General features: G+C 43.2%; 1 protein-coding gene across 1 annotated transcript in view; it reads right to left on the reverse strand.

Annotated features, from left to right (window-relative positions):
* Window positions 1-1,663: 1,663 nt before the first annotated feature.
* KPNA1 (karyopherin subunit alpha 1) overlaps window positions 1,664-25,254 on the reverse strand; it is a 42,465-nt gene continuing 18,874 nt past the window's right edge. Inside the window, exons 7-14 of the mRNA XM_060763366.2 lie at window positions 22,585-22,673; window positions 20,784-20,883; window positions 18,797-18,960; window positions 14,284-14,362; window positions 12,752-12,877; window positions 10,062-10,189; window positions 7,915-8,093; window positions 1,664-2,646 (exon numbers count right to left, since the gene is read on the reverse strand). Of these exons, the coding sequence (XP_060619349.2) occupies window positions 2,459-2,646; window positions 7,915-8,093; window positions 10,062-10,189; window positions 12,752-12,877; window positions 14,284-14,362; window positions 18,797-18,960; window positions 20,784-20,883; window positions 22,585-22,673 (1,053 nt within the window). The 3' untranslated portion in view covers window positions 1,664-2,458. The remainder of the gene's footprint in view (window positions 2,647-7,914; window positions 8,094-10,061; window positions 10,190-12,751; window positions 12,878-14,283; window positions 14,363-18,796; window positions 18,961-20,783; window positions 20,884-22,584; window positions 22,674-25,254) is intronic.

The raw sequence follows: 25,254 nt of genomic DNA on the forward strand, positions 1-25,254 counted from the left end.
GCTAGGTGTGAATGTTTCAACTCTCTCATAACCACCATGTCAGAATACACAGAGAAGCCATTGAAATACACAAGCATGTGGACAATTTCAACAGAAAGGAGGAAACCATGAAAATGAACAAAATCTGGCTACCAGTATTTAAAAACTCTAAAATTGCAACAGCAAAACAACAGAGAGGAAACAATCAGGCACATCTAATCACCTCTTAACAAATGTTTGCTCCAGGCACAGTCAGCCCATTGTATGCTAATCAAGGTGGTCAGTTGAAACATTCACACCTAGCTCCAGCAGACAAGAGTCCTTTGTCTCACCTGGTCATTCCACAGATATATAAACCCTTTTTCCTAGTTCCAACAGACCTCACTACCTCTGAGGATGCTTGCCATATATGCAGGAGAAACGTCAGGAGAGAATGCCTCTAGACCATGGCCATACAGCCTGAAAAAACCTACAACAACCCAGTGATTCCGGCCATGAAAGCCTTCGACAATACATGGAAACTGCCGTGACACATGGCTGCTGTGGGAAGCCGAAATACTGGTGCTTCCCCAGAGATCAGCTGCACTGAGCTTTAAATCAGAGATATGAGAAGAAAATGGTAGCCAGATGGCTTTACAACTGAAGCGCTTGTATAGTAGTTGTGAAATGCAGACCTTGACTAAGGGTTTGCGTGGCTTGTTAAAGCTCAAGTGATTTCATCTGAACATCAAGAAGGACTTCCTGACTGTGAGAGCTGTTCAGCAGTGGAACTCTCTGCCTCAGAGCGTGGTGGAGGCTCCTTCTTTGGGAGCTTTTAAACAGAGGCTGGATGGCCATCTGTCAGGGGTGATTTGAATGCAATGTTCCTGCTTCTTGGCAAGGGGATGGACTGGATGGCCCTTCCAACTCTATGATTCTATGATTCTAAGTGGGCCGTGACATGGGGAGTGATGGTGAACCTATGACACGCATATCAGCACTGACACACATGGCTATTTTTGATGACACACAGCCACATGTGGCCGCATACAGAGAAGTACACCTTATAAGAGCCAATCTAATTCCATCCTTATATTTGTAAAATATACAAATTCACTGGTGGATATAAGTGCAGGGAACAGAGAGTTCATATGTATATGTATATATACATATATATTAACAGGAGCTTAGTTTGCCACACACAAAACCACCAGAGTTCAAATTCTGTATGTTAAATATTCTTAAATCCACTGAATGAGGCAGGGCCCAGCAGAGTGTATGGGTAGAAAAATCTACAAATTTAACATCTGCATGTATGAGCATTGTTCACTCCATAACTCAGCATGGAATATACATTTTTTCTTATTTAAACTATAAATATTGCAAAATTACGTTATTTTTTTTCTCGAAGTTGACACCCCACCCAAGTTATGGTCAGATTTTTGGCAAATTTTGACACACCAAGCTCAAAAGGTTGCCCATCACTGGCCCGTGAGGTCTCTTTCCAACTTTATGATTCTCAGTCTGAGGCAGAAGGTACAGTTCATAAAAGCAGATGCAACAGAAGAAGCTACTGTTGTCCTTGAAATTTAGCATATTCAGAGTTCACATCAAAAAGTGATATACAGAGCCTTGTTTGACCATGCGGCGTACCAAAATTCATGTGGGAACTCTTTAGCAATAATGCTACTGGTGAGGACCAACATATGAATGCAGTTTTAATGCAGAGAGACAATTTACACTGTGGTAGACGAGTAGCAACTGTTCTTCTATCCCTGCACAATTTAGGGAATCTTCGACAATAGATATTGCTGTGCCTTGGGAAGGTAGAGAGGAACGGAGCAGTTCCCCGTTCCTTATGCAGACAGAAGAGCACTCCAAACCCAAAGCAGTCAAAATGGCAGCACAGGAGTCAGTTTATTATCAGATGTTCAGTATTCCTAGAATCTGGAGAAGCTTATTCACTGGTGGATATAAGTGCAGGGAACAGAGAGTTCATATGTATATGTATATATATACATATATATTAACAGGAGCTTAGTTTGCCACACACAAAACCACCAGAGTTCAAATTCTGTATGTTAAATATTCTTAAATCCACTGAATGAGGCATGGCCCAGCAGAGTGTACGGGAAGAAAAAGTCTCTCAACGCCTTTTTTTGTAGACAGCAAGAACACTGTCACATACACACACAAATACACAAATGCAGCAACTCCACCCTTGTTTTATAATCTAGGATTACACCATGTTAGTGTACATTTCATAGGGGAAAACCAACATCTTTACAGAAATGCCCCATCTCTTCAGAGATGGGCACAGCAGTTCTGGTAAGCCCTTACCAAAGTGGCATCCTACAACTAAGAGCCAAAAGTTTTCCAGTTGTGTTTAAGGAGGTTGTGTGCAAAAAAGCAAGCAAATGAGCTCACACAGCTTTATGGAAAACAAAACTACTCAGCTCTATTAGCTGGGCAGAGCAATCGAGCACACAGAAGAAGCACCTCAGAGTTGGAAGCCTTCCATGGGAGCTTCACACTGCTGGAAGATGTACTGCTGCTGGCCAAGATCGACTTGTGGAGCAATGCTGCTGTCTTCCTCCTCCGTTCCAAAATAGTGCTCAATCAGATCAAAGGCCTTCTGGTAGATTTCTTGGTTCTCGTGGCTTTGCAGGAATTCAATCTTATCCAGCCCTGAAAGGGGAACACACAAACTTTCTCAAATCTCAAACATGAAATGGTGTCTATTTTATGTTCTTTCATAAGCCAAAGAGGTGATACATATTTCTCCTTATTTATTCATTATTTATTTATTTATTTATTTTGGGGTTTTATATACCGACCCTCTCACCTTCAAAGAGGGATTCGGACCGGTTCACAACATGTGTTAACATACAAAGAATATACAATAACAACACAATGCCACTTCATCAGACGATTAAAATATCAGCACCATACACATTAAAACATTATCATCCCAGTTAAAAGAGCCAAATCGTCCGACACCATCACAATCCCATTCATCCTCCTCCTTTCATGTGGGCAAAGAATTAAATCAGTTGTCAAATGCCGCGTTCCACAATCAGGTCTTTGTTAGTTTCCTGAACGTCATGAGCAGGGCCGTAGCCAGAAAAAAAATTCGGGGAGGGTTGAAAATTTCGGGGAGGGGGGGGGGAGGTTTGAAAATTTCGGGGAGGGTTGAAAATTTTGGGGGAGGAGGGGTTGAAACCTGCCTCCTAGCTCACGCTGAAGCAAAGAGCACAGCAGGGGGCAGAGCAACCTTCAATAGCCTGCAGCTCCACCCCTGTCAACCACCTCCACCAAGTCTGGCCTCCTTAATGAGAGCATTCAACACACACACCCCCAACTTGGTTGCTTCACTACATCGGCTATTGCTGCAAGTAATGACAGTGTAAATAAATTGTCAATATTTGCTTGAGATAGTGCTTACAGTTCTGGAGGAACTCTTAATTTTTTACATCTCATAGACTTAGCATGGGGATTTGGTTAACCAGTTAAAATTCATGAGTAAACCAGGTTTTTTAAAAAAATCTGAAACATTTCGGGGGGGGGGGTTGAACCCCTAAAACCACCCCCTCGCTACAGGCCTGGTCATGAGGGAGGGGGCAGTTCTGATCTCTAATGGCAGGGAGTTCCAAAGTCGAGGGGCCACCATCGAGAAGGCCCTGTTCCTCGTCCCCACCAGCCGTGCTTGTGCAGGCGGAGGGACCAAGAGCAGGGCCCCTCCAGACGATCTTAGTGGTCTTGATGGTTCGTAGGGGAGAATACGTTCGGAGAGGTAAACATATTTCTCCTTCTCCTCTGTGGCCCCCCAACTCTGGAACTCATTGCCCGGTGAGATTAGGAAGGCTCCCACCTTAGAAACTTTCAAGAGGGAAAACATGATAAAATGGGCCAGGGACATTGGGCGTACAATAAGTTTATCTGAATGGGAAGAAGTACGGACAAGAACATTGAAATTCACCTACTCAACTGATTACAAAGAAAATTGGTACAAACTCTTCTATCGATGGTACCTTACCCCCGATACATTATCAAAGATCAATAAAGGAAAGTCCAACAGAAATGTTTACAATGTTAAGAAGGAAGTCAACGTAAGATCAACACCAATCAGGAAGATCAACACCTGGCCAGGAAGCTGAGATGGTGCCAGGATGGAAGACATCTATCATTCATTTACAACTTTGGGACTACATCCTGAACCGGTGCTTGGCCGCTGTGACGGTCTGGATGGGGGCGAACAAATTGAAATTAAATCCAGACAAGACAGAGGTGCTCCTGGTCAGTCGCAGGGCCGAACAGGGTATAGGGTTACAGCCTGTGTTAGACGGGGTCGCACTCCCCCTGAAGACACAGGTTCGCAGTTTGGGTGTGATCCTGGACTCATCGCTGAGCCTGGATCCCCAGGTTTCGGCGGTGACCAGGGGAGCATTTGCACAGTTAAGACTCGTGCGCCAACTGCGACCGTACCTTGGGAAGTCTGACTTGGCCACGGTAATCCACGCTCTGGTTACATCCCGCCTTGATTACTGCAACGCTCTCTACGTGGGGTTGCCTTTGAAGACGGCCCGGAAGCTTCAACTAGTCCAACGGGCGGCAGCCATGGTATTAACAGGAGCAGGGCGCAGGGAGCACACAACTCCTCTGCTGTACCAGCTCCATTGGCTACCGATCAGCTACCGAGCCCAATTCAAAGTGCTGGTTTTGACCTTTAAAGCCCTAAACGGTTCTGGCCCTACATACCTATCCGAACGTATCTCGGCCTATCAGCCCACCAGGACCCTAAGATCTTCAGGAGGAGCCCTTCTCTCCATCCCGCCTGCTTCACAGGTGCGGCTCGCGGGAACGAGAGATAGGGCCTTTTCTGTGGTGGCCCCCCGGCTTTGGAATGCCCTCCCTATTGAACTAAGATCAGCCACCTCGCTAATGGCATTTCGGAAAAATCTAAAAACTTGGATGTTCGAGCAAGTTTTTAACTAATTTCCGATGTAAGGTTATTTTGACCATGGACTTGCAACCAAGGATAACGAACTGAACTACGATTTTAACTATGAGATGTTTTCGACTTGTATTGGTGGCCCGATACTAAGTATGTTCATACTATGTATGTTTTATGTCTTGTATTTTGATATCTTATTTTATATTTTTAAGTGACTATTGTATTTTAACAAGTTGTAAACCGCAATGAGTCGCCGCACAGGCTGAGATATTAGCGGTATACAAGTGTATCAAATAAATAAATAAATAAATAAATAATATTCGCATAAAAGACTCAGTCTAATAATGCTCAAAGTGTGACAGACAGAGGCGCTGTTCATCCGCTATGCTCTGCTCCATGGGAAGGAGAGAGATAATGTACCTATGGAGAGCGGCAGATTTGCACGGGAGCAGTCTGGTCATTTTTGGCCTTCTTTCTCAAGGGAAGGGGAAGAAATGTGCTTTGGAGTCTTGGATTTTGTGCAGGGAGTCAGATTCTGCTGTGTGGAAAACAGAGATCTGTTCCTTGGCATTGTTCTTAGGGAAGAAGTTTTGGCATTTGGGAGTTTTAAAGTTTTGGCATTACGTAAGTTATGCAACTGTGCGTTGACAGGCTGCAGGGAAGCAGGGTCTGGCCTAAGCAGGTGCTTCTCCAAGGAGGGAGAAAGGATACGGTAATATTTGGGTGCATGAGAATGAATGCTTGTACATGTGGTGTGAATATTGAGTGAAAATGTACTTCCCCTTTGTTTGTTTGTTAGCCATGTAATTGTAAATCCAATGTAGTTGCATAGAATCTGTATGTCTAAATGTTTTGCTGTAATCTGATATACCTGCTCATATTGGAGATTGCAATAATAATAATAATAATCCTTTATTTATACTCTGCTACCATCTCCTGAAGGACTCAGTGCGGCTTACAAGACGCCGAGCCCAAATACAACAATAAAACAGCAGCAGCAACAACAACACAATAACTCAAAAAACAAAGCAATAACAATTAACAACACCCAATGACGCAATTAAAAACAATGGCTGGGCCAATTGTAACAATTAAAATTAAAAAGTGCTGGGCATGACAAGGTGGGGTGTTTGGAGGGGGATGGGCATGCAGATATCCTGAATCTCTGATAAAGTGCGTTGGGACATAGTGCTAGGAGTTTCCTTATTCTGGAAAGGCACACTAGAACAACCACGTTTTCAAGCTCCTCCTAAAGATTGCTAGCGACGGGGCCTGCCTGATGTCCTTAGGGAGAGAGTTCCAAAGTCGAGGGGCCACCACCGAGAAAGCCCTATCCCTCGTCCCCACCAATCGCACTTGCGACACCAAATTGGGAGGGATAGCCAATAGTCCAGAGGACAGGAGCAGAATTCAAAACGATCTTGACAGATTAGAGAGATGGGCCAAAACTAACAAAATGAAGTTCAACAGTGACAAATGCAAGATACTCCACTTTGGCAGAAAAAATGAAATGCAAAGATACAGAATGGGTGACGCCTGGCTCGAGAGCAGTACGTGTGAAAAAGATCTTGGAGTCCTCGTGGACAACAAGTTAAACATGAGCCTACAATGTGATGTGGCGGCAAAAAAAGCCAATGGGATTTTGGCCTGCATCAATAGGAGCATAGTGTCTAGATCTAAGGAAGTAATGCTACCCCTCTATTCTGCTTTGGTTAGACCACATCTGGAATACTGTGTCCAATTCTGGGCACCACAATTCAAGAGAGATATTGACAAGCTGGAATGTGTCCAGAGGAGGGCGACTAAAATGATCAAGGGTCTGGAGAACAAGCCCTATGAGGAGCGGCTTAGGGAACTGGGCATGTTTAGCCTGAAGAAGAGAAGGCTGAGAGGAGATATGATGAGGGCCAGGGATAAATATGTGAGAGGAAGCCACAGGGAGGAGGGAGCAAGCTTGTTTTCTGCTTCCTTGGAGACTAGGATGCGGAACAATGGCTTCAAACTACAAGAGAGGAGATTCCATCTGAACATTAGGAAGAACTTCCTGACTGTGAGAGCCGTTCAGCAGTGGAACTCTCTGCCCCGGAGTGTGGTAGAGGCTCCTTCTTTGGAAGCTTTCAAGCAGAGGCTGGATAGCCATCTGTCAGGGGGTGATTTGAATGCAATATTCCTGCTTCTTGGCAGGGGGTTGGACTGGATGGCCCATGAGGTCTCTTCCAACTCTTTGATTCTATGATTCTATGATTCTAGGTGGGACCGTGAGCAGGGCCTCTCCAGATGAACGAAGAGATCGTGTGGGTTCGTACACAGAGATGCGGTTGCGTAGGTAGGCGGGTCCCAAACCGTTTAGGGCTTTGTAGGTAAGCACCTGCACCTTGAATTGGGATTGGGACCGGACAATGAATGGCAGCCAGTGGAGCTCCTTAAACAGGAGGGTTGACCTCTCTCTGTAAGGAGCACCAGTTAACAACCTGGCCGCCGCCTGTTGGACCAATTGAAATTTCCGGGCCATTTTCAAGGGCAGCCCCACGTAGAGTGCATTACAGTAGTCCAATCTGGAAGTGACTACGGCATGAACCTATGCTTTAAAGTTATAGAAAAGTCATTCGTGACAATAAGTGGATGGGCAGGCATGTAGCCAGGGATTCTCATGGTGGTCTGCGAAAAGGCGTTACTGGTACATTATTTAAATTGTTATGTTTATTCATATCATGATCTGATCACCATGCTCAATATATCTCATATGCATGGGGCTTTTGGGGTAAGGATACAAAAGGTTTGCTAGGGTAGACCCTCTTTCACTCAGACTTACCCCCCCCCCCCCCCCGAATCAAACTCAGCCCCCCCCCCCCCCCCCCCCCGAATCAAAATCCTGGCTACGGGCCTGTGGATGGGTAATCTTCATATGTCTGATTAAAAGGAGTAGTGGAAAATAAGTCAAAAACTAATACGCAGAATTTTAATTTTTAACATGGCCACCACCTATGACCACTCCCCCTTACCGTAGGCTTCCTCGATGAGTGCACAGTATGGGTTAATGCCTGTGCCACTCCGCCTAGCTTCTTGTTCACCGAGCCTCAGAATGTTTTCGAGACCATTAAGTGCCACCTGCACAATCTTCGAGTCCATTACCGTAAGGAGATCGCAAAGTGGTTTGATACAACCAAGTTCTACCAGATACCTGAAAAACCATAATGAATTGAGAATCAACATGGCAGCTTGGCAAAATAGCACCAACTATGCAATTTTTTGTTATTTTTTAAAGTACACATAATTTTGAAATATTCCATAAATGTAGGCCTATTATTAGGAAATATATTATATTATAGGTATGAATGGTGATTTATCTTTAACTGCTTCACTGAGTATGAAATCTTAGAACTCCCAAACCCCGAAACTCTCTTTTGCTATTAAAGGCCATCATAACAATGCTATATTTCTCTTTTAATTACATGATTTTAGATTGTGAATTATGACTCGTTATTTAACAGTATTTTGTTACTTTACTGTAAGATGCTTCACAATAATGTTTACTGTAAATCGCCTTCGGGAGAGAGAGACAAGGGAGGGGGGAGGAGCAGGAAAGCGAGAACAGGTGAATATAAACCTGTGAATATAAACGTTAAATTTTTACAGATGAGTATAAACCTTAAGATTTATTTCCCCCTGAAATATCTTTATTATCTATATAAATAAAAATGTAAATGTAATGAGGGAGTCTCTCATTTGGTATCACCCACGGATTGAGGTGCTGGGTTGAGCCTGCCACTTTTGAACTCTCGCTTGCTGAGGTGTTCCAGCGAGTGTCTCTGTAGATCTAAGAAAACTATTTCTTGATTTAAGTTGTTGACGTGCTGGCTGATACCCAAACAGGGGATGAGCTGGAGATGTCACTGACTTGGTCCTTTCACTATTGGCTGCTACTTCCTGGCGGATGTCAGGTGGTGCAATACCGGCTGTTGTTGTTGTTGTTCATTCGTTCAGTCGTCTCCGACTCTTCGTGACCTCATGGACCAGCCCACGCCAGAGCTCCCTGTCGGCCGTCACCACCCCCAGCTCCTTCAAGGTCAGTCCAGTCACTTCCAGGATGCCATCCATCCATCTTGCCCTTGGTCGGCCCCTCTTCCTTTTGCCTTCCACTTTCCCCAGCATAATTGTCTAAGCAGTGTAATTTCTCCAGTGGTGTGGGGCGCAGACACCCCGTGATAATGCGGCATGTCTCATTAAGAGCCACATCTACTGTTTTAGTGTGGTGAGATGTGTTCCACACTAGGCATGCGTACTCAGCAGCAGAGTAGCATAGCGCAAGGGCAGATGTCTTCGCTGTGGGCAGAGTTGAATCCACGACATGCGAGTGCGGAGAAGAGCAAACCACAGATCACCTGCTGCAGTGCAACCTGAGCCCTGCCACATGCACAATGGAGGACCTTCTTGCGGCAACACCAGAAAGCACTCCAAGTGGCCAGATACTGGTCAAAGGATATTTAATCAACTACCAAGTTTGCAAAATCTGTGGTTTTTTTATCTGTTTGTTTGTTTTGTTCCGTTAGAAATGTAATACAATGGTATGATTGCTGATGACACGATAAATAAATGGTCCAGATCCATCACTGCTCTCTGGATGTAGGTGAACTACAACTCCCAAACTCAAGGTCAATATCCATCAAACCCTTCTAGTATTTTCTGTTGGTCATGGGAATCCTGTATGCCATGTTTGGTTCAATTCAATCATTAGTGGAGTTCAGAATGCTCTTTGATTGTAGATGAACTATAAATCCCAGCAACTCCAACTCCCAAATGATAAAATCAATTTTTTGAGTGAGGGACATACATTGGGTTAGTAGGTGTATGCTGTCCAAATTTGGTGGCAATTCGTTCAGTGGTTTTTGAGTTCTGTTAATCCCACAAACGAACATTACATATTTATTTATATAGATTCTGTTTTAATATTTATATATTTTAAATTGTATGCTAATACTTTTATGTTAAGCTGCTTTGAGTCTCCTTCGGGCGAGAGAGGCAGGGAGGGGGAGGAGCAGGAAAGAGGAGGGAAAGGGGGGGAGGAGGAGGAGGGAGCTCCTCAGTATGCTTCTTTGAGAACCGCCCATTTAAATCAATCAGGTTTTGAGGGGAGTTTTCTGCTACTTACTTGATCTGCTCTGCGGAACCCCCAGATGTTGCATTGGTGATGGCCCAAGCCGCTTCTTTTCTTGTTCGAAACTCAGCAGTTTGCAAAATATTGATTAGAGCTGGAAAAATGTTGGCATCTATGACAGTCTGAAAAACAAATACAGGTTTAGTACTATATAAAAGTACTTAAGTACAAATTGGATTACTTGTTGAGAACTCTATTCCCATAACTCATTTAAACACACCAATTTAATCACAGAATCATAGAATCAAAGAGTTGGAAGAGACCTCATGGGCCATCCAGTCCAACCCCCTGCCAAGAAGCAGGAATATTGCATTCAAATCACCCCTGACAGATGGACATCCAGCCTCTGGTTAAAAGCTTCCAAAGAAGGAGCCTCCACCACACTCCGGGGCAGAGAGTTCCACTGCTGAACAGGTCTCACAGTCAGGAAGTTCTTCCTCATGTTCAGATGGAATCTCCTCTCTTGTAGTTTGAAGCCACTGTTCCGCGTCCTAGTCTCCAAGGAAGCAGAAAACAAGCTTGCTCCCTCCTCCCCGTGGCTGCCTCTCACATATTTATACATGGCTATCATATCCCCTCACAGCCTTCTCTTCTTCAGGCTAAACATGCCCAGCTCCTTAAGCCGCTCCTCATAGGGCTTGTGTAATACTGTCTAATACTTAGACAATAGATGTATGTCACATTATTCATATTTATACACAGGTTAGAGAAGGAGTTGTGTGGCCCTAAAGGTTTTGTAGAACTGCAAATCCCATTAATAATACTAATAATAATAATAAACTTTGTATTGTCGAAGGCTTTCATGGCCGGAATCACTCAGTTCTTGTGGGTTTTTTCGGGCTATATGGCCATGTTCTAGAGGCATTTCTCCTGACGTTTTGCCTGCATCTATGGCAAGCATCCTCAGAGGTGAGGTCTGCTGGAACTGGGAAAAAAGGGGTTTATATATCTGTGGAATGACCAGGGTGAGACAAAAGGCTTTTGTAAGTTGGGCTAGGTGTGAATCTTTTCAACTGACCACCTTGATTAGCATACAATGGGCTGACTGTGCCTGGAGAAACTCTTCTTGAAAGGTGATTAGATGTCCCTGCCTGTTTTTCTCTCTGCTGTTTTAATTTTTATTTATACCCCGCTAACATCTCCCGAAGGACTCGGTGCGGCTTACAAGAGGCCGAGGCCCAACACATCAATAAAACAACAGCATAACAAATACAACAATAAATAAACTCGTAAAACAAGCAATAAACATTAAAACGATAGCAATAAACATTAAACAATAACACCACAACGCATTTAAAACTAAGGGCGGGCCAAATGTAATGATTAAAAATTTTAAAAAATGGTGGACATGACAGGTGAAATACTGTAGATAGGTTTTTGGAGATAGGTGCGGTGTGCAGACAATCTTAAAACTCTAGTAAAGTGCATTTGGGACATGATGCTTGGAGTTTCCTATTCTGGGAAGGCACACTGGAACAACCACGTCTTCAAGCTCTTCCTAAAGACTGCCAATGTTGGGGCTTGTCTGATGTCCTTGGGGAGAGAGTTCCAGAGTCGGGGGGCCACCACGGAGAAGGCCCTGTCCCTTGTCCCTACCGATCGCGCTTGCGACGCAGGTGGGATCATGAGCAGGGCCTCTCCAGATGATCGGAAAGATCGTGTGGGTTCATATATGGAGATGCGGTCATGTATTAACCCTAACCATATCAGCATACTGGAAGTTGAGGTTTAACAACATCTGGAAGATCACACTATCCTCACTACTAGATTAGAGCAGTAGAAAAACAAGCTTGCCCTCTCCTCAATGTGACATCTATTCAAATATTTGGCCTGCATAAACAGGAGTCTAGTGTCTAGATCCGGGGAAGTCATGCCACCCCGCTATTCTGCCTTGGTTAGACCACACCTGGAATATTGTGTCCAATTCTGGGCACCACAATTGAAGAGAGATATTGACAAGCTGGAATGTGTCCAGAGGAGGGCGACTAAAATGATCAAGGGTCTGGAGAACAAGCCCTATGAGGAGCGGCTTAAAGAGCTGGACATGTTTAGCCTGTAGAAGAGAAGGCTGAGAGGAGACATGATAGCCATGTATAAATATGTGAGAGGAAGCCACAGGGAGGAGGGAGCAAGCTTGTTTTCTATGGAGACTAGGACGCAATGGAACAATGGCTTCAAATTACAAGAAAGGAGAGTCCATCTGAACATGAGGAAGAACTTCCTGACTGAGAGAGCCGTTCAGCAGTGAAACTCTCTGCCCCTGAGTGTGGTAGAGGCTCCTTCTTTGGAAGCTTTTAAACAGAGGCTGGATTGCTATCTGTCGGGGGTGCTTTGAATGCAATTTTCCTGCTTCCTGGCACGGGGTTGGACTGGATGGCCCATGAGGTCTCTTCCAACTCTATGATTCTATGATTTAAACATGGCTATCTCCAGATTCCAGAGTTCTAAGTTTTGCCTAAGCTTCATGAAACTTCCAGAAGTTGAAGACCAAAACACTCGGATCACCAAACGTTTGAGAACTATTGTTTTTCAGCTTAGTTTTTGAATTTATAACATTTATAGCAAACTCTAAAAATTGAAATAAGAGTAGACAACTTCTTTGTTCAAAGTCATGTGCATACTTGCAGATTTAGGGGGCAGTTTTACACAGTTCAACAACGTTCTGAACCAACCAATGTGTTTACCTGAATCTGTGCTCTGTTTCCAGCTGTGATATTTGATATTGTCCAACATGCTTCCTTTTTAATTGATTCTTTAGGACTACTTAGTAAGTGTAATAAACTCTGCAGGGCTGAGCAATTCAGTATTACCTGTATTTGGGAAAGACACAGAGACAGACATTTTTTAGACTGCCTCCAAAAATTTGGTTTGCTACAATCAGCACAGATACATATCTGAAACTATAAGTTTAAAGGAAAGATGCATAAGAATATATAACACTATGTGACACAATTTGTGTTCCTGGGTTATGTCATTTCCGAATTGGGTCTATCATAAAAACATGGGAAACCTGGGTTGTTGTAGGTTTTCCGGGCTACATGGCCATGTTCTAGAGGCATTTTCTCCTGACGTTTCGCCTGCATCTATGGCAAGCATCCTTAGAGGTAGTGAGGTCTGTTGGAAGTAGGAAAATGGGTTTATATATCTGTGGAAAGACCAGAGTGGGACAAAGGACTTTTGTGTGCTGGAGCTAGGTGTGAATGTTTCAACTGACCACCTTGATTAGCATTTAATGGCCTGGCAGTGCCTGGGGAAATCTTTCTTTGAGAGGTGATTTGATGTGCCTGATTGTTTACTCTCTGTTGTTTTGCTGTTGAGGATGCTTGCCATAGATGCAGGCGAAACGTCAGGAGAAAATGCCTCTAGAACATGGCCATATAGTCTGGAAAACCTACAACAACCCAGTGATTCAGGCCATGAAAGCCTTCGACAATACATTGAACATGGGAAAAGTTTATTAAACTGCAAAAAAAAAATGTTTTTGCAGTCTGCACCTTGAAAGGTTAAAATGGCATATTACAAACTAAGGAAATAAGAGTACCCTCCGGCGTATAAGACTGTTGTTGTTCATTCGTTCAGTCGTCTCCGACTCTTCGTGACCTCATAGACCAGTCCACGCCAGAGCTCCCTGTTGGCTGTCACCACCCCCAGCTCCTTCAAAGTCATTCCAGTCACTTCAAGGATCCCATCCATCTATCTTGCCCTTGGTCGGCCCCTCTTCCTTTTACCTTCCACTTTCCCCAGCATAACTGTCTTCTCTAGGCTTTCCTGTCTCCTCATGATGTGGCCAAAGTACTTCAACTTTGTCTCTAGTATCCTTCCCTCCAATGAGCAGTCGGGCTTTATTTCCTGGAGGATGGACTGGTTGGATCTTCTCGCAGTCCAAGGCACTCTCAGAACTTTCCTCCAACACCACAGCTCAAAAGCATCTATCTCCCTTCGCTCAGCCTTCCCTAAGGTCCAGTAGTCCAGTATAAGACTACTCCTGCATATAAGACGACTCCCATGCATAAGGCTACTCCAGCGCATAAGACGGCTCCAGCGTACTTTTGAGAAGATTTTCTTGGGTTAAAAAGTAGTCTTATACGCTAGAATATACGGTATGTATTTAGCGCTGCCAATTTCTCAAATTTTGAGGATCAAAGGAGCGATAGGACTTTGTTGAATTATTTGCTAACATTAAAATCATTACAAATAATTCCAGGAAGCAGCATACCTGAGTCTGGATATCATCCCCTGTAACAATGTTCCCAACTGCTCGCAAGGCAGGAGATACCACTTTGTAATCATTGTGCCTACAAATAAAAAAGGCTTCAGTTTAACAGATTTAAATGCAATGGAATGAAAATGCTCCTCCGATAGTCAACATAACCATGAAACACTACTAAGGAAAGCATTATCAGGTTGTACAAGTTACAGAAAAAACACAGGAAAATATTATTTACTCAGACGTTGTACATGTATTTTGATGATGGCATCAAATGCCACTAGTTAAGACATGGCACCGGAAGACTTTTTTTTTCCTGATAGGTACAAGTGAAGGGATGGTATAATTAGCTGTCTATATGTCAGATGCATGCAATATAACATATTTTTTTTGTCGTGTCAGGAGCGACTTGAGAAACTGCAAGTCGCTTCTGGTGTGAGAGAATTGGCCATCTGCAAGGACTTTGCCCAGGGGACGCCCGGATGATTTGATGGTTTTTATCATCCTTGTAGGAGGCTTTTCTCATGTCCCCGTATGAGGAGCTGGAGCTGATAGGGGGAGCTCATCCGCCACTCCCCGGATTCGAACCTGCGACCTGTCGATCTTCAGTCCTGCCGGCACAGGGGCTTAACCCACTGCACCACCGGGGGCAATTCCAATTTAACATTGGAAAGCAGCATCAACAATTTTCCTTTGGAAAGCGCTTTGGGAACTGCATGAATCCCAGCTACTGGGTTGTTGTTGTTTTTTTTTTTTTGCATGTGTGCATGTAGAGAAATATGAACTATAAAACTAATGATACTGAATCAGACTCTGCAAAGCTTGTTTAATTGAAATAATACATCTTCATTTAAACTCATTTTTCTTTATCAACATCTCTTTCATGCTTTTGAAAACAGCCCATTCAATAGTACAAACTCACCTCTAGATCTACCTTATTTCATATAGAATCATAGAATCAAAGAGTTGGAAGAGACCTCATGGGCCATCCAGTCCAACCCCCTGCCAAGAAGCAGGAATATTGCATTCAAATCACCCCTGACAAATGGCCATCCAGCCTCTGTTTAAAAGCTTCCAAAGAAGGAGCCTCCACCACACTCCGGGGCAGAGAGTTCCACTGCTGAACGGCTCTCACAGTCAGGAAGTTCTTCCTCATGTTCAGATGGAATCTCCTCTCTTGTAGTTTGAAGCCATTGTTCCGCGTCCCAGTCTCCAAGGAAGCAGAAAACAAGCTTGCTCCCTCCTCCCTGTGGCTTCCTCTCACATATTTATACATGGCTATCAAGTCTCCTCTCAGCCGTCTCTTCTTCAGGCTAAACATGCCTAGCTCTTTAAGCCGCTCCTCATAAGGCTTGTTCTCCAGACCCTTGATTATTTTAGTCACCCTCTTCTGGACACATTCCAGCTTGTCAATATCTCTCTTCAATTGTGGTGCCCAGAATTGGACACAATATTCCAGGTGTGGTCCTAACCAAGGCAGAATAGAGGGGGAGCATGACTTCCCTGGATCTAGACATTAGACTCCTATTGATGCAGGCCAAAATCCCATTGGCTTTTTTTGCCGCCACATCACATTGTTGGCTCATGTTTAACTTGTTGTCCACGAGGAATCCAAGATCTTTTTCACACGTACTGCTCTCGAGCCAGGCATTGTCCCCCATTCTGTATCTTTGCATTTCATTTTTTCTGCCAAAGTGGAGTACCTTGCATTTGTCACTGTTGAACTTCATTTTGTTAGTTTTGGCCCATCTCTCTAATCTGTCAAGATCGTTTTGAATTCTGCTCCTGTCCTCTGGACTATTGGCTATCCCTCCCAATTTGGTGTCGTCTGCAAACTTGATGATCATGCCTTCTAGCCCTTCATCTAAGTCATTAATAAAGATGTTGAACAGGACCGGGCCCAGGACAGAACCCTGCGGCACTCCACTTGTCACTTCTTATAATTGAAGCAAGGGAACAGGTTGTCAGAAGTGGTCAACTAAATGAAAAGCCTCTACTTGAATGTCACTTATAATCTATACATTTTATTTTGAGGAATAAATTTTAAGAAAGAAGCCCCCGGTGGCGCAGTGGGTTAAACCCTTGTGCCGGCAGGATTGAAGACCAACAGGTTGTAGGTTCAAATCTGGGGAGAGTGCGGATGACCAATGCGCTCTACGTGGGGCTGCCCTTGAAGACGGCCTGGAAGTTTGAACTGGTACAATGGGCGGTAGCCAGGCTCCTTACTGGTGCAAACTATAGGGAGCATACAACACCCCTATTAAAACAGGTTCATTGACTGCTGCTAAGTTGCCGAGCCAAATTCAAGGTGCAGGTCATGACCTACAAAGCCTATCTCCGTGATCGCATCTCCTTCTTAGAGCACGAGCTCTAAGATCTCCCGGGGAGACCCTCCTCTCTGTCCCACTACTGTCTCAAGCGCGGTTGGTGGGGACAAGAGAGAGGACCTTCTCGGTGGTGGCCCCCTGTCTCTGGAACGCCCTTCCAAGGGAATTAAGACAGGCCCCATCCCTCCCCTCCTTCATAAGAGCTTGAAGACCTGGTGGTTTCAACAAGCCTTTGAAAATGGCCAGTTCTTACTCAGCCCCACACATTGTCGAATACGGCCTTATTCTTCCTACCAATTACTCAGATTCTTTTCTCTAATCGGCCCCGGAATGAACAGCCACAGACCCGTTCCTAATATTATTGTTGCCTGCAACAGCATTGCACTTAATTCCCGGGCACCCTAGAATTTTTGGGCTTGCACAAATCTTGGTCCGGACTTTTACATTTTTAAGTTGCTTTGAACAGGCAGGATTACTTTTAATATATGTGTGTTATAGCGACAATTTTTATGCTTATATTTTGTTTTGTTATGGTTATGTTGTTTTTTTACTTTATATGTTTTGTTATGTTACCTGGGAACCGCTCTGAGTCCCCTCGGGGAGATGGAGCGGTATATAAATAAAGATTATTATTATTATTATTATTATTATTATTATTATTATCTATCAGCTCCGGCTCCCCATGTGGGGACATGAGAGAAGCCTCCCACAAGTATGGTAAAAACATCAAAATATCTGGGCATCCCTTGGGCAACGTCCTTGCAGACGGCCAATTCTCTCACACCAGAAGTGACTTGCAGTTTCTCAAGTAGCTCCTGACACGAAATTTTTTTTTTTTGAGAAACATCATAAGCATCATAAGAGCTAACCAGGTTATTCTTTCTTTCTGTAATGAACTACACTTATGTTTCTCTGATGCTTATATCATATTAGGGACCATAAAACCACAGTAATAATAATAATAATAATATTAATAATAAACTTTATTTATATTCCGCCCTACAACGGGCGGCAGCCAGGTTACTAACTGGTGCAACTTACAGAGACTTATTTTTTTTAATTTTTTAAACTATTACATTTGGCCCGGCCATAGGTTTCTAAATCCTTGTGTGTTACTGTTTATTGTTTATATGTGATTTATATTAATTGTACTGTATTTATTGTTTTTGTTTATTGCTTTTGTTTATTGATGTACTGTTGGGCTTGGCCTCATGTAAGCCGTTCCGAGTCCCTTGGGGAGATGGTGGCGGGGTATAAATTATTATTATTATTATTATATGATCATCATCATCATCATCATCATCATCTCCCCAGGTGTCAAGAGACTCTCCCATTATACATAAACATGCTAATTTCTCCTTGTTACCTTTCAAAAGTCTTCAAATTGTATTACCTCTGTTCAGCTTGTATTCTCCATGTAACAATGGGCATTATGTTCCCTGCATGTTGGTAAAATTGCAGTTTTGAATGGGATCCTGGAGCTATTTCTAGAAATCTCTCTTCCCACCCTGCTTACCTGTATCTCCAGTGCTTGAATGTATGGTTGCAAAGTGATATAACTAAATATAAATGTCACCCTATACAATTACAATAATTTTAAATGAACCTGGAACAGGTTCCCTATCAATGGGAAGGAACAACACAAGGCTTTGAATAGGCTTCCCCTGGAAGTTCATTCATAACTTGGTGTATAGTACAAGCTTGTATAAAAATATATAGCTAAAAATGCTGCCACAAATATTTTTCTACTGAAGAATGAGAAAAAGACGTCTGATTCTCATTCAACTAAATCAGCAACATTATTCAGCATGGGGTTAAAAGACTGAAAATAGTTATTAGTACAAAATTCAAGTTGGTATGCTAATAATATAACGGGATCACTGAAGTACATATAGACACTTTGAGGGGGCATCAACACATCCAATCAGGACCTTAACCTGAATTATATTTTGATTATGTGCTTTCTTCAGCAGCAGCCTAAAAGCTGTAAACATTGTCAAGAGAGATTCTGCAGCCAAACAAGCCGCTTGCCTAAAGTTTTTAGAAAATGAGGTATTGAGTTCATATGAACCAATTACTCTTTTCATTTAAGTTAGAAATGATAGCTAATGTCAGTCCTACACGAATGAAAGGAACAGGGTGGTAATGACTGAAATGGAAAGAATTAACACATTTACGTGATCAAAAATCCTTACATTAGCAGCTCCACAAGTCTCCTACATACTCCAGCATCAATCACAGCCTGTATTTTGTCATTGGGTCCATCAGACAAGTAAGAGAGTGCCCAACATGCATCAGCGAGAACATCTGTGTCATTGACAAATAGCAGCCATGAGAGCACACTTAAACAGGGAGACACCTGTAAAGAAATGAGAACGTTGAATAAATAAATTGATGCCAAAGAGTTTGTATTTTACCGCATCCTGCAAGTATACTGAACTTTTTAGTGCACAAATCAACAACAATATGAAAAAGATAATCATAATAAATCATGTGAGGATGTGTGCACGAAGCTCAGAGAGGTCCCTTCTACACTGCCATATAAAAGTCAGATTATCTGCTTAGAACTGGATTATATGATAGTGTCGACTCATATAATCCAGTTCAAAGCAGGTAATGTGGTTTATCTGCTTTGATAATCTAGATTATATGGCAGTGTAGAAGGAGCCTAGGACACCCGCTTTTTGCAGGAACCTTATGTAAGATGAGTTTTCCTTCCCTTCCCTTTCCCAGATCTGGGCTGCTTGAAGAAAAATCCAGTCAGTGCTATATGTGTGGTATAAGGATATTCTGGAACGATCAAGTAGTAGAGAGATTTTAAATAATTGGACTTTATCAAACAGGGCAAGATATAGAAATAATTGCCCCTCACTGCTTCACCAATTATAAGGAGTCTGGGGAAAACTATACCAGCCGATTACCGTTAATTATAAGGAACTTAGCAAGGAAAGGAACAGGGGTTTTTAAAATAGTGAATCCCACAAACTGCCAACCAAATTATATATATAGGTGCGGGGAAAATTTTTAAAACAGGAAAGAGGCAACTGGGAGATCTTGAAACTGTTTCTTCAATTGTTTTTGCTGCCACCTTTTTGTTTGGTATTAAGGCTGAATTGTATGTGAAGAGTATACTTAGTAACACCCCTTTTGTATTACAATAGTGTTTGTTTTATTTAGAGGGTTTAAATCACAATGATGTTTCACACTGAGGCTGTTATAGAGTATTAATAATAAATAAAATGTTTATTTAAACAGGCTTAAACTTCTTCTGGCACAAATGCGTAGTGGTTTCAGTAAGTTACTGGTACATAAGCTTCTGGTTACATTTGATGTACAATTCGTAGATGGGTTCTGGGTACTGGGTTCAAATTCTGATGTTAACAAAACAGGAGATTATCACAGGAAATTAATCGCTGATAATAATTCCAAACAAAATTTCCCCTTTCTGGAACCAAGCCAATAGCCTTTGGCCTAGCCTTCCTCAGGGACAAAGAACAGACCACAAACAAGGTCCTGTTCCACTATCTGTATTCCTAGCTAATTTCTCTAGCTCTTCAATACCACAAAAGATTAACCCAGCTCCTATCTAACACTAACCAACTGTTATCACCAACTGACAAACTCCCCAACGGACAAATTCCAACTGCCAACTTAAGCCTTAGTTCAAAAGATACACTTTTTTTCTTTTTGAATGCTAGGCTCTGCCCCCTATTTTCTGGATTTGGACACGCCCCCTCTAGAAAACCCTTAACTAAGACGGCATCTCCTTGTTTCCCTATCCTAAGATGGCCGCCAGGGCTTCGTCAGGCCCACATTCTAGCTGCTTAAGGTAAGGAGTTCTTTACACGTGGCTAGCCCCCTTCCCTTTTATCCCTCAGTGAGTATGTATAATTAAATATGCAAAAAATCAGAAAAACTTCTGATCCCAAGCATTTAGATAAGAGAGATAATAAAATATGCACAAGCATTTGCGACTGTTTTCTGTTATAGCATCAGAGCTATTAGACAACATACATTAAAGCATACTTGCACAGTATCCTTCTGCAGAAAGCTTGCTCCTTCAACCCTCAGGAGCCTTCAGCCACACAAACCATTAAAAAGTGTAATAAAAACAACTATTGTTGTTTTTTCATCCACAAAAACAACTCTTTCTCCTAACTTCATTCAAACTTTATTTCCCACCTTAACAAAATCTGGAGGAGGATTCTTCCCTCTGCAGAGATTAGAGAGTGCCCACACAGCATTCCGAGTCATGGTAAGACGATTCTGTTTGGAAAGTAATCTGAAAATACAATGTTAAAAACATAGCTTTTTAAAATATAAAAAATATATGACTGCAAGAAATGCTTAAAACCACACATTTCTTGATGGCGACTAGTAGGTTCATAATGAAATTCCTTCACTTCATGAAATTGCATGAGCAGATAATAAAAGCTGCTGAAGTGATGGGAGCACATGGGTATTGGTGGGGAAAAAACCCCCAGCAACATCACTTATTTACACAAGCAAGACAAAGTATTATTCATAATGGATGGAAGTACAGTGTTCCCTCACTTATCGTGGGTGTTATGTTCCAGGACCACGCGCAATAAGTGAAAATCCATGAAGTAGGGACACTATATATAAATACATATAGTATTTACAATCCTATTTACTGTAAATCGCAATTTTTTATGATTTATAATATTCTTTTAGTGTTAGAATTAACATTTTAATATATTTTTGTACATTTTGTGGTTTTAAAATCAGAAATGCCTTGCCCGACTTACTGGGCAAGGGCCGTTGCGGCGGTGGACGTCCTCCCACCAGCCATGCTGCTTGCAGGGGACTTCTTCTTCTCAGAAGCCCCCTGCACGGTGCGAAGTTTCCTACCACTTGGCCAGCTGGCCAACCAGTGGCAGGCCCCGTCCCACCTCTGGATTGACCAGGGCCGCTTCCCCACCTTGCCCCAGCATCATTTGTAGAGCTGACCTGGGCCTCCATAGGGCTCTGTGGTCCTGGCAGCCATGCAAAGGCTGCCGGGGTGTGGTGGGGAAGCCGACCCTGGCCGATCCAACCAGCGGCAGACCCAACCCCTGGATTGGCCAGGGTTGGCTTCCCCACCTCGCCCCGGCAGCCACAGAGCCCTGAGGAGGCCTAGGGCAGCTCTACAAAGGCTGCCGAGGCAAGGTGGGGAAGCCGTCCCTGGCCATTCCTGGGGCTGGTTGGATCGACCAGGGTCGGCTTCCCCACATAGCCCTGGAAGCCTTTGCATGGCTGCCAGGGCCACAAAGCCCTGTGGAGGCCCAGGGCTCTGGTTAGCCAGCTGGCCAAGCAGCGAGAAACTTCCTGCTGCACAGGGGGCTTCTGGGAAAAAGAAGCCCCCTGCAAGCAGCATGGCCAATGGGAGGGTGCCCACAGCCGCAATGGCCCTTGCTCAGTAAGACGGCCAAAGCATTTCTGATTTTAAAACCACAAAATATATACAAATAAAAATATTAATTCTAAACCCTAACCGCGAAACAGCGAGTCCACGGAAAGCAAACCACAAAACAGCGAGGGAACACTGTACTTCTCTTTTACACATTCTTCTCCATGAAATACATTGCAACCATGAGCATTAACTTCAACACCAATGAAGTACATTCAGACAATAGCCAGGACCTGGGTAAGTGTGGAAAGCTAGGGAATTAGTACGCCCAGCACCACTAATGGTAAAAAATAACAAAATAATAAGGTCCTAAATGCCCTCTACAGGACATGGGGTGTATTTTTAACAGTCATATTATCTGTCTCTTGTGCCATTTTAGCTACAAAAGAGGCAATTTTTCAACAATAAGGACAGAGTGGAAATTTACTTCCTGTTTTTTTTTTTTAAAGCCACACACACACCCTCCCTTGTGCCTAAATCTGCTGATGACGCACAAAATATAGTGGAGATGCCCATAACACATTCCTAGATGGGATTTGTAAATATTATTACTACAGTATTTATAAGACTTACTGTAACAAAGGGGGCAAGATGTTGCAGTCAAGCACATAGTCTCTACACATAGTACTGTCGCCTGCAATATTGCCAAGAGCCCAGACAGCCTAAAAGGGAAGAAAAACAGCGGTAAATTTTGATACCCAAATTAATAAGGAGTTCTTCTGATAACACTTTGGTAAAACCAGTACTCTGAATTGATCTCAGAGCTAACCTACTAACCAAGTGGCCAATTAGAGGATTTGGACAGACCCCAAAAGAACATGGCGACCATAGGCCTCTCCCTCTGTTGTTTCCCAGTGCCATGTTCAAAGAAAGAGAGTTACATATGACCATGATGAGTTTTCTCACTATTTTGCCAACTGGATCAACTTTTTAATGAATTGATCCAATCCACAAAGATCATGGGAAGGCTGACAATTATAAAAATAAATATGGAAGAAAATAAAACCTAAACAATCAAGATTAAGCCACTTACATTATTAAAAAACCAATGTATCAAAATACTTTTAAAATATAACATTAAGGAATACATCAGCGTTAGAAGGTTAATTTAGAGAAAACAGATACAAAATTGAACACATAACTTGGAAATCAGAGGAATTCCTTTTTTAAAAACTTTCAACAAATGCAACTTAATTATCTCCAATTAAAAAGAATGGGTCCCCTGGACACCCAATCTAGGCAACCTCTGAAGGAAATGGGTCAGAGAAGTCTCTCTCAGTGTATCTGAGACCATATTTTATTTATTTCCATGCCATTATAATTCCCCTCACCTTATCAAATTGAATCTTAGGTGAGTGTTTTAGTTAATGTCCTTCACCCCTGAAGGGGGTGCCTGGGGCGTATACCAATTTTTAGTTTTTCCTAACTGATTATCGCCACAGATTGGGGGCAGATGTCTATTTAGCTCCCATCCCCCACCAAGTCCTCACCAAGGCTCTAAAACCAGCCTCTATTCACCAGCCTCCATTCACCAAACATGTTGGTAAAGTCAGAAAGAAGGATAACATCTGTTTCAAAAATTGGGTCTTGTAACAGGTCAAAAACACTGTGTGGCCAGCGAGCCCCCTTTTCTCTTGGGTCCGCAGAAAAAACCTGGCTCTCATCTTGATTTAGCCCGCTTCCGGACGTCACCACCAGCATGCCACCCACGACAAGGAATGTGAGAGCTGGACCTTAGGGAAGGCTGAGCGAAGGAAGATCGATGCTTTTGAGCTGTGGTGTTGGAGAAAAGTGCTGAGAGTGCCTTGGACTGCGAGAAGATCCAACCAGTCCATCCTCCAGGAAATAAAGCCCGACTGCTCATTGGAGGGAAGGATACTAGAGACAAAGTTGAAGTACTTTGGCCACATCATGAGGAGACAGCAAAGCCTAGAGAAGACAATTATGCTGGGGAAAGTGGAAGGCAAAAGGAAGAGGGGCCGACCAAGGGCAAGATGGATGGATGGCATCCTTGAAGTGACTGGACTGACCTTGAAGGAGCGGGGGGTGGTGACGGCCGACACAGAGCTCTGGCATGAGCTGGTCCATGAGGACACGAAGAGTCGGAGACGACTGAACGAATGAACAGCAACAAAAAAGAATGTACTGGAAGATGTGGTCTGCCAAGTAGCTTGGACCTGAGCTGTATAGAGCTTTATTGATCATAACCAGCACTATTTCAATGGAGAAAGTGGTTAAATGCTCACATGAAGAGTCAGTTGCTCAGCATAGAAAAGCCAAAAAGTGCCATGCATCACTGGAAAAGATGGCTACACAGGGGAGATTATATGACTCTCTCACCCAGATGCATGAACACACCAAGAAAAGATCGATTCTGCAATACAGTTCCCTCATTGATGACAATCACACTGTGGTTCTCTTCAACATTAAATTATTGCTATGCTGTTGATTGCTCCTGCTTTGATCACTTCTCTGGACCTAATGAAGGACACCAAAGAATCTGACAGATCTAAAGGTACACTTCCTGTTACTCCACCAGCTCACCTGGGGCTTGAAAGAGGTCACCATCCTTGGCTCACTCCAAATTGGCCCAGAGATAGATCTGCATTTGGCAGCAATCCTGGCTTACTGCTCTCAATAGTGGGACCTTAGGAATGTACCTAAACCACAGCATGATGACAAGTGGTCTTGATCTATGTTGCAGGTTCATAGATCACTGGACTGCTATCTTTGATCTCTTCAATGGACCCAAGAAAACCACTGCAACTCACTTGCATACACATGGATGGACAAGTCTTAGCTTGGGCCCCCCTCTCCTTCCCAGGGGACCATGATGTTCCTCACTCATTGGAAAAGGAGCATGAACTAGCAAGATGTATCATGACACAGCCGATGGAGGACCCATAGATCTACATCACACACCAAATGATCCTGTTTGTTCTGCCCAAACTCCAAAATTACAACTGGTTTGCAGATCTATCTCTGGGCCAATTTGGACTGAGCCAAGGATGGTGACCTCTTTACAACTAAATCTCAAGGATGCCTATTTTCACATCTCTGTGTGCCCATCTCATCAATGTTTCTTGAAAGTGAAAGGAAAACTGGGAGGAGAGATACCAGTGCTGGTCCTCTTCTCAGAACCACCTGAGCAAAGGGTGATGCATTATCAGGGTGAAGGGACACAAGAGGGCACCGTCTCTCCAGGGCCATGATCCCCAAGAGGAAAGGAATGAACAAAGAGAG

This window comes from Anolis sagrei, chromosome 2 (assembly GCF_037176765.1).
Source record: "Anolis sagrei isolate rAnoSag1 chromosome 2, rAnoSag1.mat, whole genome shotgun sequence".
Lineage (NCBI taxonomy): Eukaryota > Metazoa > Chordata > Lepidosauria > Squamata > Dactyloidae > Anolis > Anolis sagrei.